The following is a 19,106-nucleotide window of genomic DNA, read 5'->3' as shown; positions in this document are numbered from 1 at the left end:
AAAATATGGTGGCTCAGATGGTAAAGAATCCGCCTGCAATGTGGGTGACCTGGGTTCGATCCCTGGGTTGGGAAGATCCCCTGCAGAAGGGAAGGTCTACCCACTCCAGTATTCTTGCCTGGAGAATTCCATGGACGGAGGAGCCTGGCAGGCTACAGCCTATGGGGTTGCAAAGAGTCGGACACAACTGAGTGACTAAGCACACACACATGAAAATATGAGGGGACCATAAAGATATTAAGCAGGAAGACATGGAAAATTCCTACCAGGGATACTGAAGTCACACTACTGCAACAGCTGTGAAGGGATTTTCAGTGGAAAGTTTTCATTTTCTTTGTGTCATGAGATTATGGGTAATTTTTAAATTACATTTTTTTCCCTTGAAAGTTATTTTGTCTTTTCAATTACTCCCCATATCTCAAAGAAACAATTTAATCATTTATCTGACTGTGGGATCCCCTATCAATATGTAACAATACTGACTGTTAACTTACTAAGGCTGCTGTACAAAGTACTGCAGGCTGGAGGGCTTACAAGACAGAAATGAATTTTCTTACAATCCTGGAGGCTGGAAATCGAGATCAAGATGCCAGCAGGGTGAGTTTCTTCTGAGGCTTCTCCTCTTGGTTTATAGATGGCTACCTTCCCCTCACCCCCCGCAGGTGTCTGTCCTTAGACTTCAGTCATATTGGATTGGGGCTGACCCTATAAATGACCTCATTTTAACTTTATTAGCTGCAAAAATCCTGTCTCCAAACATGATCACATTCTGAAGCACTAGGGATTAGAACTTGAACATATAAATTCTGGGGGACACAACTGAACCCATAACAGTGACTATTATAATAATTCCACATATTTGTATACAGTCTTCACCTTTTAGATGACTTATTTTATAATTGTCAAAGCTTAAGCATTATCTGTGATGTAAAAGGTAGTATGATATTATTCCTTATGCTTTATCATGAACTGCAACCAGATTCTTTTCTTCAGTTTAAGTCTAGTGTGGTAATTACTGATCCTTGCTACCTCTTTCCAGTAACAAGTTGTAATTATTCAAGGGACATTTTGGGCAATTGTGTAAAGAAAATTACTCTTACTGAGTTTTTCCCTTCAATTTTGATTTATGAACTGTGGTGTGTGTGTATGTATGTACTACATACATGCACTCTATATATTCATACATACGTATGTTCAATTATTGAAAACTACTGCAGACTCTAATCCTGTTTTTGCTTTTCAAACTCATGCTTATGAATTAGAAATGTAATCAGTGCTCCTGGCCTGTCATAATCCTGTTCTTTTAGGAACTATTTTCTCAGCATTTTAGGTTCCAGGGATTTATTATTGGTGTGTTTGCCTCTCACATTATAAAGTACTAAATGTTTTCTCATGAATAGAAATAAAGGAAGAATGTATGCAAGGCTCCAGAGGCTACCCATAAAAATTAGCCTACTTTAACCTCTGTGTACAAAATGCCCCAGTAGATACATTTTTGAGAATTTACCAGAGGCAAGAGGATGTTTATTTCTTTAGGGACTCTGTTATTGGAACTTGCTCCCTGGTGCCTCAGCTGCAGCTCTTATCCAATATCTTCTGCAGGCCTGGGGCTTATGACACAGGGTCATTGGAAGAATAGAATATCACTTCTTGTATATAATAGCTGTTGGGAATTTGGGGCTTGGTGCTAGATGTGGAAAGGTGATTACTTTGGCCACCTGATGCAAAGAACCAACTCATTGGGGAAGACCCTGATGCTGGGAAAGACTGAAGGCAAAAGGAAAAGGGGGCAACAGAGGATGAGATGGTTGGATGGCATCACTGACTCAACAGACATGAATTTGCACAGACTCTGGGAGATAGTAAGGACACAGGAGCCTGCCTTGCTACAGTCCATGGGGTCCAAAGAGTCAGACATGACTTAGCAACTGAACAGTGATAACTGAGGCTGCACAGCTCATGATTTATTGAAGCAACAGTACAGTTCAGGAAAAGCTCTAGGATGAAAATCAATCAATCATTGCTGACCCCCCGCCCCCGCAAATAGAATCCCAGGCCTTGAATCATCCCGCCGCAAACATGTACAAAATCACACATTCGATGGAAGTGTCCTATCCTTTCTGACTGCAGGCGACTATAACCTTTTCAAACCCAGTCTTCTTAATCATGGTAGTCATTTAAAAAATATTTTAACTCATAAAACATTCAAACAAATCATAGGATTTTCTTATATACATATTGTTGCAGGTGTTCATTGGGAAGTGAGTCCTGTCAATTAAGCATACAACATCCGAGGGGGGAAGGACAGATGGAAGGTCAGACACACAGATGCATTTCCATCACAAGTAGAATTCTGCTGTCCTGCTCATCCTGCATCTTGCCTTTTTTGTTTAACGATGTATTACAGGTCATTCCAGGAAAAGATTGACCTTGTTTTTTTTTTTTTTTTAGTTACCTGTATCCCATTGAATATGGGATTTGTCCTATGTGTATAGTGGACTTATCATCATTTATTTAACTAGCCCCTCCACCAACTATTTCCCAAAGGCAAATCATGCTGAACTAATTATCCTTCATCAGATTTTTTTGGTTCTCTTGTGAAATTGTTGACTTAAAAGATATGTGCATTTAATTTTTTTTTCTCCAGTGTTAACTGATTTGTTATTCATTTCTTGACCTTTTTTTCTGTTTTATTCCATGTATGCAATCTATATCATCAACTTATTGTTTAGATTTACTAGAGTTAAAGATACTGATATTAGTATTAATATATGAAAAGTACATTTTCCCCATATAAAACAGTACTTGTTAAAGAATAGTACATGGTGAGCATTTTTTATTATTTTCATTTGAGTGCAGTGTGCTGTATTTCTAGTTAAGAAACAGTAAGAATGGTTCTCAGATTCCACTAGCTCCACATTCCATGTGTGTGCATTTGTGTGTGTGTATAAAACAGTGTAGTGGTGAGGTTTTTATTTTGTCAACATACATCTTCATCATCATTATACAGAGTTTCAAAATCCAAATATGAACTTTTCTTCTACAAACACGTCTAAATTTATCCTCTGAGATATTTTTCCTGTCATGTTATTTTGCAGATTTTCTTTCCATTTTTGGTAAAAACTTTATTGAGATATAATTCACATGCCATACAGCTTGCCCATTTGAAAACAATTCAGTGATTCTTAGTATATTCACGGAGTTATGCAGCTGTAACTATAATCTGTTTTAGGACATTTTCATGACCCCAAAAAGAAACCCCGAACTTTTCAGCTGTCACCCTTCCCAAGCTCCCATCCCTAGGATTTCAATTTTGAAAAAAACTTGAACCTGCAAAGCAGCTCCTCAGTTTATACCCCCACCGTTGCTCCATCAAAGGCCAGTTTTCTCCTACCTTCCCTGTATTATCAGAATATTTCATCTCGATCAACCTTGGAGGTAAAAAAAATCTCTTGCTTTGATCTGCATGTATTGAATCATGAATGGTGCCGACCATCTGTTCTTGTGTTTGTAGACTGTGCTTCATCTCTGCTGCCTTGTGGGCCTGTTGTAAATACAAACATTGTTGTCACTGCTTTATTTTTATCCCATTCACCGTGGCACGGTACACGGGGCAAAGACTATGAAGTTCAGTTCAGTCGCTCAGTCATGTCCAGCTCTTTGCAACCCCATGAATCACAGCACGCCAGGCCTCCCTGTCCATCGCCAACTCCTGGAGTTCACTCACACGTCCATCAAGTTGGTGATGCCATCCAGCCATCTCATCCTCTGTTGTCCCCTTCTCCTCCTGTCCCCAATCCCTCCCAGCATCAGGGTCTTTTCCAATGAGTCAACTCTTCGCATGAGGTGGCCAGAGTATTGGAGTTTCAGCTTCAGCATCAGACCTTCCAGTGAACACTCCGGACTGATCTCCTTTAGGATGGACTGGTTGGATCTTTAGTTTACCTGAATTACAGAAACAAGAGCACTCTCCAAAGAGACCCCGTGCACCCAGACACTTACCCTGGAGCCCATTGCTCGAGGCTCACCAGTAGTTACCGTGTGTCTCCTGTCTGTCCCCCATCCTTTTCTGTCGGAGGACCCTTCACCTTCCCCCAGTGTAGGTGAAATGATTGCTGTTTGTGTGGAGGTGGGGAGGAGAGATGGACTGGGAGTTTGGAATTAGCAGATGCAAACTATTACATATAAAATGGGATAAACAACAAGGTCCTGTTGTATAGCACGGGGAACTGTATTCACTATCCTGTGATAAACCGTAATGGAAAAGAATTTTTTTTTAATGTATATATGTTGCTCCTCTATTGGCCTCAGTTTGACTATGTCTCAATCCATCGAGCACTGTTTTTAATGGACATTCCATGGTCGTTCTGTTAAAGCCCAGTCACTCCAGGATAAACCTGTCTTTGCGTGTACATCTCTTCCCTAGTCTGTGGATCCTGGTTGTTTCTTTCACTAACTAGGGTCCCTGGTGAAATTCTAACAACTTGCCAAGGTTGGAGGGTCTTTGGGGAAAACTGGAGCTCTATTCAGACCCTGGGGCATAGGTGATTCCTCACCGCTGCCTCCAAGCCTGAGCCACTGTGACCTTCAGTTCCTGGTAGGTTCTGGCTGTTTTTATGAGGCCCATGACCTCCCGCTTCCATGATCTCACTGCCAGGGACCAGGAAACCTCAGTCTACTTCTGCCGTTCCTGCTGTATTTGTTAGCGAGCGAGTCTTGCCACCCGTGGTGGAAAGCCCAGTGCACACTCATCCTGACATGTATATTGTTGTTGTTATCATTTGGTTGCTCAGTCATGTCTGACTCTTCGTGACCCCATGGACTGCGGTCCACAGGGGAGAAAAAGTCTGTACAATAATGTCCTTGTGCATATTAATACTTCCAGCTTTCCTCTGTTTGTGATTTTTTATAAAATACAAAACTAGTTTTTAAAAGCCTCAAGAGTATAGCAATTGCTTAAACTGTAGACCAACCAAAGACTTTTGAGAAGTACTTTTGTCATCAGCATTCTTTAGAGTTGCTGGCACTGGTGGTAGTAAAAAGCAGAGGGCTTTTCTGATCAGTCTGGTTATTGCTTTTAAATTCTCTACAGACATTATATCCTTTTATCACCCACACCCGACGTGGGCAGCACTCACCACCTTGCTCTCAGTACACCAGCGGATCCTAACTTTCTCAGATTGTGTATCAGAATCCTCCGTCAAACGGTGGGACCCAGGACACGGGGCCAACTGAAGCCCTGGACCAGGAAGGCCTTTGGCACAGCATTAGGCTGCTGGGCTGGGCCATATTCTTATACACTGCACACAGAGCAAGACCCAGCCTGTCCACCACTCATTTCACCAGGGAAATAGTGTCCTTAAACATATCCTGCCTTTGCAGCTCTTACACTACACGCCGTGTGACCTTGGGCCAGTCACAGGAGCTCCCTGGGAGCAGGTTCACCCCAACATCCAGGGTCTGTGTTGAGGCTCAGATGCTGTAGGTGGGAAAGCATTTTGCGTGCTTGCGTGTGTGCTAAGTCCCTGCAGTCCTGTCCGACTCTTTGAGACCCCATGGACTGTAGCCCGCCAGGCTCCTCTGTCCATGTGATTCTTCAGGCAAGAATACTGGAGTGGGTTGCCATACCCTCCTCCAGGGGATCTTCCTGACCCAGGGATGGAACCTGCGTCTCCTGCCACTCCTGCTTTGCAGGCAGAGTCTTTACCACTGAGCTTCTGGGGAAGCCCAGGGAAGCATCTTACAAACCATGAAGCTCTGCAGAAGGAAGGGGATCTTGCCCTGGTCCTTCTGCCCACACCTTGATGTTGTAGCACAGGGGTTGCAGACGCGAGGCTCTGGGTGCATCCTGGCAGGTTTGTGACCGTGTGCTGTCCATCCCCCCCAGCTTTCCACGCGGCCAAGTGTGAGAAGTTGCAGCGGGAGAAGGCAGAGTTGGAGCGGCGCTGCGAGGCGGAGGTGCGGAACCTGGGCTGGCAGCAGGAGGCCGAGCTGCGGGACCTGGAGCGGCGGCTGCAGCTGCAGTTCGAGACCGAGGTGGCCCGACTCCAGGAGGAGCACCGCGCGCAGCTGCTGCGGATCGGGTGTCAGCACCAGGAGCAGGTGAGTCCACCTGGCCCGCCCTGCCCTGGGGAGCCACAGGCCGGAGGCGGAGGGGAGCTGGCCGCCTTAGCCCGGAGTCCTGCCACAGGTGAGCTCCCCGGTCCCCACCCTCCCGCCTCGGTTCTGTCCCCTGTCCCCTCTCCGTCATCCCCTCCAGCCACTCTGGCCTCCTCCCTTGTCCTCCCAGGCACACTCCCACCTCTGGGCTTTTCTGCTGGGCTGTGCCCACTGCCTGGTAAGCTTCCCTGGTGGCTCAGTCGATAAAGAGACTGCCTGCAATGCAAGAAGACTTGGGTTGGATCCCTGGGTCGGGAAGATTCCCTGGAGGAGGAAATGGCAACCCACTCCAGTATCCTTACCTGGAGAATTCCACGGACAGAGGAGCCTGGCGGGCTATAGTCCTTGGGGTTTCAAAAAGTCGGACATGACTGAACAACTAAGCCAACACACCAATGCCTGGAATGCTCTCCCTCTAGACATGCCATGGCTCCCTCTCTCCCTCCCTGGTAGCCTTTTCTCACTGAGGCCTTTCCTCACCCAGAGTTACAGCTCCTTCCCCCCCCACACACACTCCTGTCCTCCTCCCTGCTTTAGTTTTTCCTGGGCACTTATTACTACCTAATGTGTGATAAACCTGACTTTGTACCCTGTTGATCTTCTGCATAGCCCATGAGGGCAGTGGAAATAACAGACACACGTATATCTAGCACATGCTGTGGGACGCACTCTGCTCCTCCCTCTTTTCCTGGACTAACTCATTTAACCCCTATAGTCACCCTACCAGGGAGGGACCATTATTACCCCCATTTTACAGGTGAGAAAACTGAGACCCGGAGGTTAAATACCTTGCCGGAATTCATGCTCATGGAAGAGCCAGGGTTGGACCCAGTCTGAACCCAAGGTCCGTGCCCTCAAGCCCTGAACTAGGGTTTTCTGCTGGATTTACTCTCGAGTCTCTGGCTTGGCACTGCCTGCCTGCACAGGGTAGGCCTTCAGTGTGTATTTGCCTGATGAAACAAGGATTCTGCTCATTAACCTTAGCCTGGCAGTCTTCCCAGAGAGGGTCATTCATCCTAGAACAGCTGGGGAAGAATACCCAGGGAGCCAGTCAGTGTGAAAGCGGGTGGGAGCCAGGCATGCCTGTCCCCATAGCCGGCTGCAGGGTCCATTACTGCATTGGCACCAGGGTGAGGTGAGCCCACTCTGCCTCCATGAAACTCATCTGCTTCTCCCTTCTCTCTTCTTCCTAAGTCCCTAAGGCTCTGATGCCCTAGTGCCCACCTTCTAATTGGTGTATTGTTGCCCGGAGTCTGCTTCGCTCTCCCTAAGATCAACTGCAGTCATGAAGAGTGCTCTTCACATCTCAGGCTAATGCCAAGTGGCCTTTCACAGCCATGAACATTTGGGCTGCATCCCCAGTAGGTATCCCTGACAGCGATGGTCCCCAGAGGCTTGACAATCATAGGGGAGAGATATTAGAGTAATAATAAGTACTGTCGTTGGAAAGAGCAGTCTCCGATTTGACAACACTTTCCTCTATTCAGCATCTCAGCATCTTCTGTTCAGCATCCTCCTCCTTTTAGAAGCTTGTGGAAACCAGACACACCTGCCTTTTTAAGGTGGTGTACTTAGAGGCCAGAAACAGATAGGTTACAGGTAAGGTTACCTGCTAGGCTAAGATTAGAAATGGAACCTGCAGCATCTGCCCTAAGTAAACATTCGCTCAGCTGCTGTCTGTAGTCTTACCTGCTTCTTGACTCCCTGATACGGGTCAGTCCTGGGGCAGATATCGGCTGTCCTGTGTCCTATATCCTGGGGTAGTCAGGCCCAGTTTTATATGTATACCCATATTCACTGATTTTGGGTCCAAAATTTTGGTTGGTTGAGAAGATGTCAAGAGATGGGAGGAAGGGCGGGAAGGGGTCTCCCAGCAGGAAGAGGAGCCTCTGAACAAAGGCTCACATGGGGGTGTCATGTGTGGGGAAACCACTGAGCCGGGGCCCCTGCTGAATGGAGCCCGTCCACCAGCCGAGGGACCCCAGGCAGAAGCTCAGTAAGCTGGGCACGTGCTGGGGGGTGTGGTCTCACCTACCTCTAAGCTGAGACCATAGGCTTTAAAAGATTTTCATTTTGTTATTGTTTAGTTGCTAAGTTGTGTCTGATTCTTTGCAACCCCATGGACTGTAGCCCATCAGGCTCCTCTGTCCATGGGATTTCCTAGGCAAGAATACTGGAGTGGGTATTCTCCCTTCTCCAAGGGATTTTCCCAGCCCAGGGATCAAACCCAGGTCTCCTGCATTGGCAGGCAGATTTTTTACTTCTAAACCACCAGGGAACCTAAAGATTTCATACTGGGAGAGATTGGAGGCCCTGACTTTTCCACTTGAGAGTGAGTTACCTGAGCTACTTAGTTATATTTTTAAAGAGCTCTGTCTTATGAGGGCTCTGAGTTCTGTTCTTCTGGATCCTTTATGGTAGCTAAAGTGGTTCATTCATTTATTCATTCACCTATGCGAAGAATAGTTGTGAATGCCCTCCATACACAAGGCCTCATGTTACTGCAAAAGATGCCAAGCTTTATAAAATGTGGACCTGCTTGCTCCATAGCCTCTGGTTATAGATCCGGGGAGTCTCTGAAGCATGTGCTCCAGAAAATGTAATACTGGGTGGGAGATACAGCTGCTCTGTTCAGGAACTGAGAGTTTGCTTCCAGCTGGGAAGATGCGGGAAAGCTGTGTGGTGGAGGTTTCATCTGCATGCTTTGCATTTGAGCAGACCTTTCCTCTAGAAACCCCTGGAGGAGGGCATGACCACCCACTCCAGTGTTCTTGCCTGGAGAATCCCATGGACAGAGCCTGGTGGGGCTATAGTTTATGTGGTTGCAAAGAGTCAGACACGGCTGAGTGATTTTCACTCGCTTCCTCTAGAAACCCATTGGTTTGGGGATGAGGCCAGGGATGGATGGTTTAAATCTGTGAATTATTCAGACCCTTGAGTCTGCTTCTGCGGCCGGATGTTGGCTGTTTACCTGGCCTTCAGCTTCTCTGGCAGGGAGCACGTGGCAACAAGGAAGAAGGCGAAATGAGCACCATTTCCAGGTAGAGGAGACGTCCGTGTGCTTGGTCCAGGACGGGACTCGGTGCCTGAGCACAGTGGGATCTGGAAGGAAGGTCTGTGGTTTCGGTGATGTGTGCAGACCCTCCACGAGCAGGTCTTCCCCTTGGGGTGGTCGAATTCGGCAATGCCCACACCTCCTGCCGCCTCTGTCCTTCTCGAGCCTTGAAACTTGAGTTCACTGACCCAGCCTCTCCCCGGTGCCCTAGTGTCCCGACCGTGCTGGGATGCTGCTTCTGTTCCGACCTAGGAGGTTTTTTTTAAACTTACTTATTTTGCTTTTGTCGGCGCTGGGTCTTCGTTGCTTTGTGCAGGCCTTCTCTAATTGCCGAGTGCGGGGGCTAGTCCCCGCTGCAGCGTGCAGGCGTCTCACTGAGGCGGCTTCTCTCGCGGCAGAGCCCGGGCTCCAGGGCGTGGGCTCAGTAGTTGTGGCTCACGGGCTTTGTTGCTCCATGGCACGTGGGATCACCCTGGATCAGGGATGGAACCCGTGTCCCTGCATCGGCAGGCGGATTCTTACCCCTGGACCACCAGGGGAGCCCCGGACACTGGATTTCCTGAGACTTTACTCCAGTCCTCCCTTGCTAAGGCAGGCTGACCTCTGATATCACCACAGGACCCCCCCAGGAAAATCCAGCTGTCCGTTCACCGCAAGAGGCAGAGGCCATGTCTCTGGCCACACGTGGGAATCCCATGGGGGAGCTGCTGATGAAACACCCCTTCTGTCCGCACCTGGAATTGGAGTCGCCGAGTAGGGGTCCCCGGGGCCCAGAGCTGTAGGTGTCTGGTGTCAGGGGATGAACTGGGCCTCATTCTTTGCCCTGCAGCCTAGTTAGGGCACAAGCAGGGGCATGGCTTGGCCTATGCCTTTAAAGATACAGCGTGACTCTTATTTTAAAAGTCTGATTATAGAGGTGTTTCATCAAATTGGTGCTCATTCTGGAGCTCACAGTGCATTAACAGAAGCGAGATTGCCCGAGCTTCCCCATCTCAAAGCACACGAGGCAGAGTTTTCACTGTAAACACAGATGCTTTTCATTTTTGCTCCAAACGTACTCATGCACCAAGCCTGGTATTTAGTGATCTGACTTGTGACCTTTGACCCCTGCCTCCAAGACCTCTTGGTCTGGCCCTGAAGCCCCTCGCTCAGGGCCCCCTGATGTTCTGGATTCTGCATTTTGAGCAGAGATGCCTTTTGAGAGGAGCCTAAGTGTTCATCCTCTGGGTTTACGTTTGCTTTGTCTCATATCCAGGATACACTTTCTGCCATTTCCTAAAGAAATGATCCTTTTAGACTCACTGGCGGCCACAGCATCCTCACACTTCATCACATGTACAGAGGCCGCTTTGGCGGTCATCTTGCGTCCTGACTCTGATTCGTCCCACACAGCAGGCACGCAGTCACCATCAGCAGAAACCACACTTTCTAATCAAAGAGAATGAGGTCCCAAGGGACCCTCCATCTTCCAGTGTGAGAGCCCCACCCGTCACAGCACGGGGCCTCCGGATGCTGAGACGTGGCCAAACAGGAAAGATGGGGGCCTCTGTGGACACCTGCCCACCCAGCGGGCGGCAAAGGCACCACCAGGCAGGGGATACAGTCAGCCAGGGAGCTCGGGTAGGGCTGGCCGTCAGCTCCAAGTTGGTACCAGAGATGCTGTAGCAGGAAGGCGGAGTCAGAGGGATGGTGAGTTGCCTTGGTATCTGGAAAGCGTTGTTTAGAGGGCCCTGGAGAGAAAAGACAGGGGCGGCCCCCTCTGTCTCATCAGATAGGAATACGTGTTATGGGTCGGGGGCAAATGGGAGTTTAATCTGGTTTTCTTTAATGAGAATATGTAAAGCCATGCTTCTTCATTCTAAATGGAAGTCTTCTCTAAGTGAATTGGCGAAGCCTCCCCTAATTGCATTTTGCAAGTGGCTGGATGAAGTAAGCCCACAGCTCTGTTTTTGACCGTCTAAGAGAAGAGGGTGGCTTCCCAGGCCTTTGCTTTGATAGGACTCAGCTAAACAGCAAGCAGCTGTGGAGACAGCCTGGTGCAGGGAGCAGCTTCTCTGTATGACTGGGACTACTTGCTGGGCATGGGGACAGATCTCTCTGTGGCAGCTCAGAACTCTGTGCTCCGGGACGAGGAAGGAGGCTGGTCCAGCAGTGGGTATTTATTTTGGGCGTGGGTGGCTGGGCAGAGAATTCCTCAGGGTTCTAAAAGGAAAAAAATGAAGCTTCACCCAGCATAAGTTTGCTGTGGCACGTAATGATTCAGCACCTCTGTCTCTTTCTTGGTGTTCCCAGGTGACTCAGCAGTAAAGAATCTGCATGCCAATGCAGGAGACACAGATTTGAGCCCTGGGTTGGGAAGATGCCCTGGAGGAGGAAATGGCAATCCACTGCAGTATTCTTACCTGGAAAATTCCAAGGACAGAGGGGCCTGGCGGGGCTGCAGTCCATGGACTCACAAACGAGTCAGACACGACTAAGCTACTAACATGATGCAAAAAAAAAAAAAAAAACGGACCTTGTGTGTTCCTTGGGTCCACTTATCTGACCCTTTTCCAATGCCTGCCAACCTGGAGGTCTTCTCAGGCTGAGCACTCAGACAGGCTGCTGCTCCATGTTCTGGAAAGAAGCCAGGAGCCATGGAGGAGAAGCTATGGGGATTGAAACTGGGACCAGAAAGAGGAAGGCCAAGAGTGCACGGCCCCTTCCTCATAGAGGAAACGGCCTTGAAAAACCATCCACAGGTCTAGAAACCCAAATCACACAAGAGGAAGGACCACGGTGCCCTAATTTTGGCTCACTGGCTCTCACTGTTAGTCTCTCAGTCATGTCCAATTATTTGCGACCCCAAGGGCTGTAGCCCGCCATGCTCCTCTGTCCATGAAATTCTCCAGGCAAGAATACTGAAGTGGGTTTTGCCGTGCCCTTCTCCAGGGGATCATCCTGACCCAGGGATCGAACCTGGGTATCCTACATTGCAGGCAGATTCTTTACCATCTGAGCCACCAGGGAAGCCCCAGCTCTCACTGGTTTCCTTCAGAACATTCTGGGCTCTCCTCTTGCTGCATATGGAGGAATTAGGGAATCAGTATTGCCTTCCTAGAAGCCCCTCTGAGAGGCTGTAATAGATAGATCACGCCCTTACATCATCCTTAATATACTGGGTGTGGCATTTCATCACCACTGAATCAGAGACCTGCCTCCAGCAAGCCAGAAGGGCATGCATTTACCCACCACCCTCGCCAGTCGGGGCAGACCCACCACCAGGACACAAGGTATTCTTCTGGAACGTAGGCCTGGCATCCATCTCTCTTTTCTGGAGCCACCCACAGCAATTTGGGTCAGAACCCAATAAATCAGAGTCATTCCAAGCACCAGTGAAAGATTTTTCTTTATACTGAGCTGAGTAAGACACCTCCTAACAATGTGTGGGCACTTGTTTTTTATGGACAGCGTGCTCTGGGCTTATAGGACATCATCAGTGGAGCATAAAGGAAAGCTAGTTCCTTTTTTTTTTAAGCCAGTGATTTATTTTTCCAAGAGACTGAAAGACTTTGGACAACAAATCCATTAAAAACCTTCATATAAACAGGATTTGGACAATTAAATACTGTGGCGATCAGCCTTTCTGCTGAGTGGATTCATAGCTCTGAGCCTCAAGTAAAATATTATTTAATCAAGAGTGACCAGTAAATAAAAGTGAATCATCGCATACCAAGTCCATTTTCATGTCATAATGCAGATTTCCTATCACTTGTCAGATTCACTGTTGGTTTTGCCAATCTGTTTTAGTGGATGAAGGTCTCAATTACCATAGGAGAGAGAAGCCGGGCAAACCTCCCCAAGCAATGACAAGTCCAGAATGGGAACCAGTCCTGTTTTAAAATACGGTAGTCCTTTGCATTCCCTTTACAAGTGGGCTTCCTTTCTTGTGAAAAGCTCTTCCTCCTAACAAATCAAAGATCAGCCTGTGAATGACCCCCTGAGAAATGAAACCCTCTGAGAAGTGGCTGGACAGTGCTCTGAACTGCCCCCCACAACAGCTTCGGGGTCTGGGCACATGTCCTTCCAATGCCAGGTTCTAACACATGAGTATGTCACAAAATGAATGTAGTGGTTTGTAATTAGCATTTTGAAAAATATAAAGTTACAAAGGATGAAAATTTTAAAGCCAGGTTATTGCAGGTAGGAAAGGAAAGTGCCGATCCATGAAATTTAGTTTCACACATGCACCCATGTACGTGTGTGTGTGCGTGTGTGTGTGTAACAATGTAAAATGGTGCTTTTACAACGGGTCACCGACGGAGAACTTGGAAAAACATTGTTCTGGTTTGCTGTCATAGGGAGAGGTCACCTTATGCAATGATTCCTGTAAGTCATACACTTGAAGTTAAAATAATACCCCAACAACAAATGGAGAAGGAAATGGCAACCCACTCCAATATTCTTGCCTGGAGAATCCCATGGACAGAGGAGCCTGGCAGGCTATAGTCCACGGGGTTGCAAGAGTCAGACACGACCGAGGGGCTAAACCACCACCAACAACAAAAATAACAAAAACAGTAAAGGTGGTAGGTGCGTGGTGGACGGGCGGTGGCGGTGGCGGTGGCTGCGGAGGTCAGGAGGGGAAAACAAAGCATCCTGGGCTGGCTGCGTTCCCAGGATTAAGTTCCTGGAGATGCATCTTCAGCCAGAGAAAGAGCAGCTTCTCGGGGGCAGCTCCCACAGCCTGGGCAGGGGAGGTCCACTCCGCCATCGGCGGGGAGCACGTTCATGGCTGAGGAGCAGGGGTGGTGAGCACACATCTACCCGCTTGCTTCGGGCTGATGAGCAGGCTGTTGGGCGCTGGTTGCTGGTCTTGCAGGGGAGGCAGTGGCCGGGCATTTGAGAGCCTCATCCATGGAGTCAGGCAGCCTCAGGCTCTGCCACTTACTAGCCCTTGGGCAAAACGCTTCAGACCTCTCTAAGCCTCAGTTTCCTCATCTGGAAAATGGAGATGAAAATATTGACTTTATTGCTGTGAGGGTTGAGTGGAGGATCAGGCAGCTAGATACGTGTTGGTTCCCTCCAGCTACCTTGCCTGCTGTAGCTCCCACCTGCCGCTGGGGGGCAGGACGGACCGTCTGGTGGGGGAGGACCCTCTTCTCTTCCTTATTACCTGGTGGAGGGCTTGGTGGAAGGGGCAGGAATGGAGGCGGGGGTGAGAAAATGGTCCTGAGGAGGCCCAGGGCAGTGAGGAGGTGGCTTAGGCGGCCCCCCACCTCCAGCCGGGAGCTGCTTCCTCCTGCGTGAACAGCAGACCTGCCGCAGTGACCTCCCCGTAACATTCCCCCACCCACCCACCCCCGGCTCCAGGGTTCCCACGTCACCACCAGACCCTGTCTTCTGCCTCAGTGAAGTCTGGAGAGGGCAGCTATCACCTCAGCAGAGTGTCCCTCCCTAGACGTCCGGGCCACGGACCCTTCCCCTCATTCAAGTCCCCCTCTGTCCTCCAGGCAGTGGGGCGTCGCAGCCTCGGGCCCCAGCTCTCCAAGTAACCAGAGCTGTGATCTCCTGCAGGTGGAGGACATCACCGCCAGCCATGAGGCTGCGCTCCTAGAGATGGAGAACAGCCACACGCTCACCCTCGCGATCCTGCAAGATGACCACGAGCACAAGGTCCAAGGTAGCTGACCTTGGGGGTGTGTGTGTGTGTGTGGCCAGCGGGGCCGGGTGTGTGCACCCACTTCTCCCGCTGCAGACACAAGGGGCCTCCCTTCACCTCCCCCTCCTCTATCCTTTCTCCCTTCCTCTTCGTCCTAGTATGTCCTTTGTGTTGCTTCTTGTGTTAAGAAAACACCAAAATCCAGGGCCTGAGTAACTCCTTTCCTCTGAAGCTGATCCTCTCAACCCTGAAGTCTAGACTCCCCAAGGAGCCATGGTCCTACCCCATGGTGTGGGGCAGCTGGTCTGGGGTACAGCCTCAACTTGTTAAAGCTCAGGTGAGTGAGTAAGTGAAGTCGCTCAGTCGTGTCCGACTCTGCGACCCCATGGACTGTAGCCCACCAGGCCCCTCCCTCCATGGGATTCTCCAGGCAAGAGTACTGGAGTGGGTTGCCATTTCCTTCTCCAGGGAATCATCCCGACCCAGGGATCAAACCCGGGTCTCCCACGCCAACAGGGAAACCCGAAGGTGATTCCAATGGGCGGCCAAGCTTGAGAACCACCATTTTCAAGTAGGTGTAGAAATCCTGGGCTTTGTCTTGTGTGGTGGCCTTGCAATGGTCAGGACCACTCCAGCCTCTGATGAGGCCTGGCTGACTACACTGGGCACTCAGACCACATTCACCATGGGCAGAAGTGGACTCTCGGGATCTTGCTTTTTTACGTTTTTTTTGTAACTTTGAATTGTCTTTGGGTACCTAGGATTTTATTGGGTTGGCCAGAAAGTTCCTTTGGGTATTTCCTTACAACGTCACAGAAAAACCCAAACCAGCTTTTTTGGCCAACCCAATAAGTCGGTCATTAACAACAGTAACAGTGTTTAGTAAGTAGAGCTGAGATTTTTGACTCTGTGAAAGAAGCTTTTTACACATTCACATGCGTATACATTCAGTTCAGTTCATTTCAATTCAGTTGCTCAGTCGTGTCTGACTCTTTGCGACCCCATGAATCGCAGCACGCCAGGCCTCCCTGTCCATCACCAACTCCCGGAGTTCACTCAAACTCACGTCCATCGAGTTGGTGATGCCATCCAGCCATCTCATCCTCTGTCGTCCCCTTCTCCTCCTGCCCCCAATCCCTCCCAGCATCAGAGTTTTTTCCAATGAGTCAACTCTTCGCATGAGGTGGCCAAAGTACTGGAGTTTCAGCTTTAGCATCATTCCTTCCAAAGAAATCCCAGGGCTGACCTCCTTTAGAATGGACTGGTTGGATCTCCTTGCAGTCCAAGGGACTCTCAAGAGTCTTCTCCAACACCACAGTTTAAAAGCATCAATTCCTCGGCGCTCAGCTTTCTTCACAGTCCAACTCTCACATCCATACATGACCACTGGAAAAACCATAGCCTTGACTAGACGGACCTTTGTTGGCAAAGTAACATCTCTGCTTTTGAATATACTATCTAGGTTGGTCATAACTTTCCTTCCAAGGAATAAGTGTCTTTTAATTTCATGGCTGCAGTCACCATCTGCAGTGATTTTGGAGCCCAAAAAAATACAGTTTAACGCTGTTTCCACTGTTTCCCCATCTATTTCCCATGAAGTGATGGGACCAGATGCCATGATCTTCGTTTTCTGAATGTTGAGCTTTAAGCCAACTTTTTGAGTCTCCTCTTTCACTTTCATCAAGAGGCTTTTTAGTTCCTCTTCACTTTCTGCCATAAGGGTGGTATCATCTGCATATCTAAGGTTATTGATATTTCTCCCAGCAATCTTGATTCCATCTTGTGCTTCTTCCAGCCCAGCCTTTCTCATGATGTACTCTGCATAGAAGTTAAATAAGCAGGGTGACAATATACAGCCTTGACGTACTCCTTTTCCTATTTGGAACCAGTCTGTTGTTCCATGTCCAGTTCTAACTGTTGCTTGTGACCTGCATATAGGTTTCTAAAGAGGCAGGTCAGGTGGTCTGGTTATCCCCTCTCTTTCAGAATTTTCCACAGTTTATTGTGATCCACGCAGTCAAAGGCTTTGGCATAGTCAATAAAGCAGAAATAGATGTTTTTCTGGAACTCTCTTGCTTTTTCAATGATCCAGTGGATGTTGGCAATTTAATCTCTGGTTCCTCTGGCTTTTCTAAAACCAGCTTGAACATTTGGAAGTTCACGGTTCACGTATTGCTGAAGCCTGGCTTGGAGAATTTTGAGCATAACTTTACTAGCGTGTGAGATGAGTGCAATTGTGCAGTAGTTTGAGCATTCTTTGGCATTGCCTTTCTTTGGAATTGGAATGAAAACATTACTATCTGTAGTAATGCATTTTTTAATATAAATTTATTTATTTTAATTGGAGGCTAATTACTTTACAATATTGTATTGGTTTTGCCATACATCAACATGAATCTGCCACAGGGGGACACGTGTTCCCAATCCTGAACCCCCCTCCCACCTCTCTCCCCATACCATCCCTCTGGGTCATTCCAGTGCACCAGCCCCGAGCTTCCTGTATCCTGCATCGAACCTGGACTGGTGATTTGTCTCATTTATGATATTATACATTTTCAATGCCATTCTCCCAAATCATCCCACCCTTGCCCTCTCCCACAGAGTCCAAAAGACTCTTCTGTACATCTGTGTCTCTTTTGCTATCTTGCATACAGGGTTATCATTACCATCTTTCTAAATTCCATATATATGCATTAGTATACTGTATTGGTGTTTTTCTTTCTGGCTTACTTCACTCTGTATAATAGGCTCCAGTTTCATCCACCTCATTAGAACTGATTCAAATGTATTCTTTTTAATGGCTGAGTAATACGCCATTGTGTATATGTACCACAGCTTTCTTATCCATTCATCTGCTGATGGACATCTAGGTTGCTTCCATGTCCTGGCTATTATAAACAGTGCTGTGATGAACATTGGGGTACATGTGTCTCTTTCCCTTCTGGTTTCCTCAGTGTGTATGCCCAGCAGTGGGATTGCTGGATCATAAGGAAGTTCTATTTCCAGTTTTTTAAGGAATCTCCACACTGTTCTCCATAGTGGCTGTGCTAGTTTGCATTCCCACCAACAGTGTAAGAGGGTTCCCTTTTCTCCACACCCTCTCCAGCATTTATTGCTTGTAGACTTTTGGATTGTAGCCATTCTGACTGGCGTGAAATGGTACCTCATTGTGGTTTTGATTTGCATTTCTCTGATGAGTGATGTTGAGCATCTTTTCATGTGTTTGTTAGCCATCTGTATGTCTTCTTTGGAGAAATGTCTGTTTAGTTCTTTGGCCCATTTTTTGATTGGGTCATTTATTTTTCTGGAATTGAGCTGCAGGAGTTTCTTGTTTATTTTTGAGATTAATTTTTTGTCAGTTGCTTCATTTGCTATTATTTTCTCCCATTCTGAAGGCTGTCTTTTCACCTTGCTTATAGTTTCCTTTGTTGTGCAGAAGCTTTTAATTTTAATTAGGTCCCATTTGTTTATTTTTGCTTTTATTTCCAGTATTCTGGGAGGTGGGTCATAGAGGATCCTGCTGTGATTTATGTCGGAGAGTGTTTTGTCTATGTTCTCCTCTAGGAGTTTTATAGTTTCTGGTCTTTTGTTTAGATCTTTAATCCATTTTGAGTTTATTTTTGTCTATGGTGTTAGAAAGTGTTTTACATTACTACAGATAGTAAGCATATACATTACTATCTGTAATTTTTTTTTTCAATTTTCCCTCTCCTTTTTTTCTCTCTCCAGTCAGCTGGTTGCTAAATTAGATGGAAAATAATTAATGTAAGAATAGATTAATACATTTTTTAATGCCAGAATTTTTTAATGTGTAATTTTTGTAGTTGCAAAGGCCTCTGTTAGCAATATAAAACCAAAATATAGTAATAAAAAGGCTGATACATTCAACTAAATAAAAATTGTTATAAAAATATAAACAACTTCAAAAGGCAAACTACAATTAGAAAATATTTTCTGCATCTATACAGCAAAGGACAAATTCTCTTAATATATCAGTTCAGTTGCTCAGTCATGTCCAACTCTGTGACCCCATGGACTGTAGCACGCCAGGCCTCCCTGTCCATCACCAGCTCCCGGAGTTCACTCAAACTCATGTCCATTGAGTCAGTGATGCCATCAAGCCATCTCATCCTCTGTCGTCCCTTTCTCCTCCCTCCTTCAATCTTTCCCAGCATCAGGGTCTTTTCAAATGAGTCAGTTCTTCACATCAGGTGGCCAAATGGGAGCGGGAGTCAGGATGGGGAACACTGT

The 19,106-nt window shown here is 47.5% G+C and overlaps 1 protein-coding gene across 4 annotated transcripts in view; it reads left to right on the top strand.

The window, feature by feature from the left end:
- The window catches only part of MTUS2 (microtubule associated scaffold protein 2), a 394,983-nt gene that overhangs the window by 361,603 nt on the left and 14,274 nt on the right, over positions 1-19,106 (top strand). For all 4 annotated transcript variants that reach the window (XM_086328484.1, XM_086328483.1, XM_086328486.1 and 1 more), the window contains 2 exons: positions 5,888-6,102; positions 14,771-14,876. In XM_086328484.1, coding sequence (XP_086184610.1) covers positions 5,888-6,102; positions 14,771-14,876 — 321 coding nt within the window. The remainder of the gene's footprint in view (positions 1-5,887; positions 6,103-14,770; positions 14,877-19,106) is intronic.

Source organism: Bos grunniens, chromosome 12, assembly GCF_055505025.1.
Source record: "Bos grunniens cultivar Pamir isolate PY7600 chromosome 12, Bosgru_T2T1.0, whole genome shotgun sequence".
Lineage (NCBI taxonomy): Eukaryota > Metazoa > Chordata > Mammalia > Artiodactyla > Bovidae > Bos > Bos grunniens.
The sequence above is the reverse complement of the archived record's forward strand: the minus strand, read 5'-3'. Positions and strand labels throughout refer to the sequence as shown.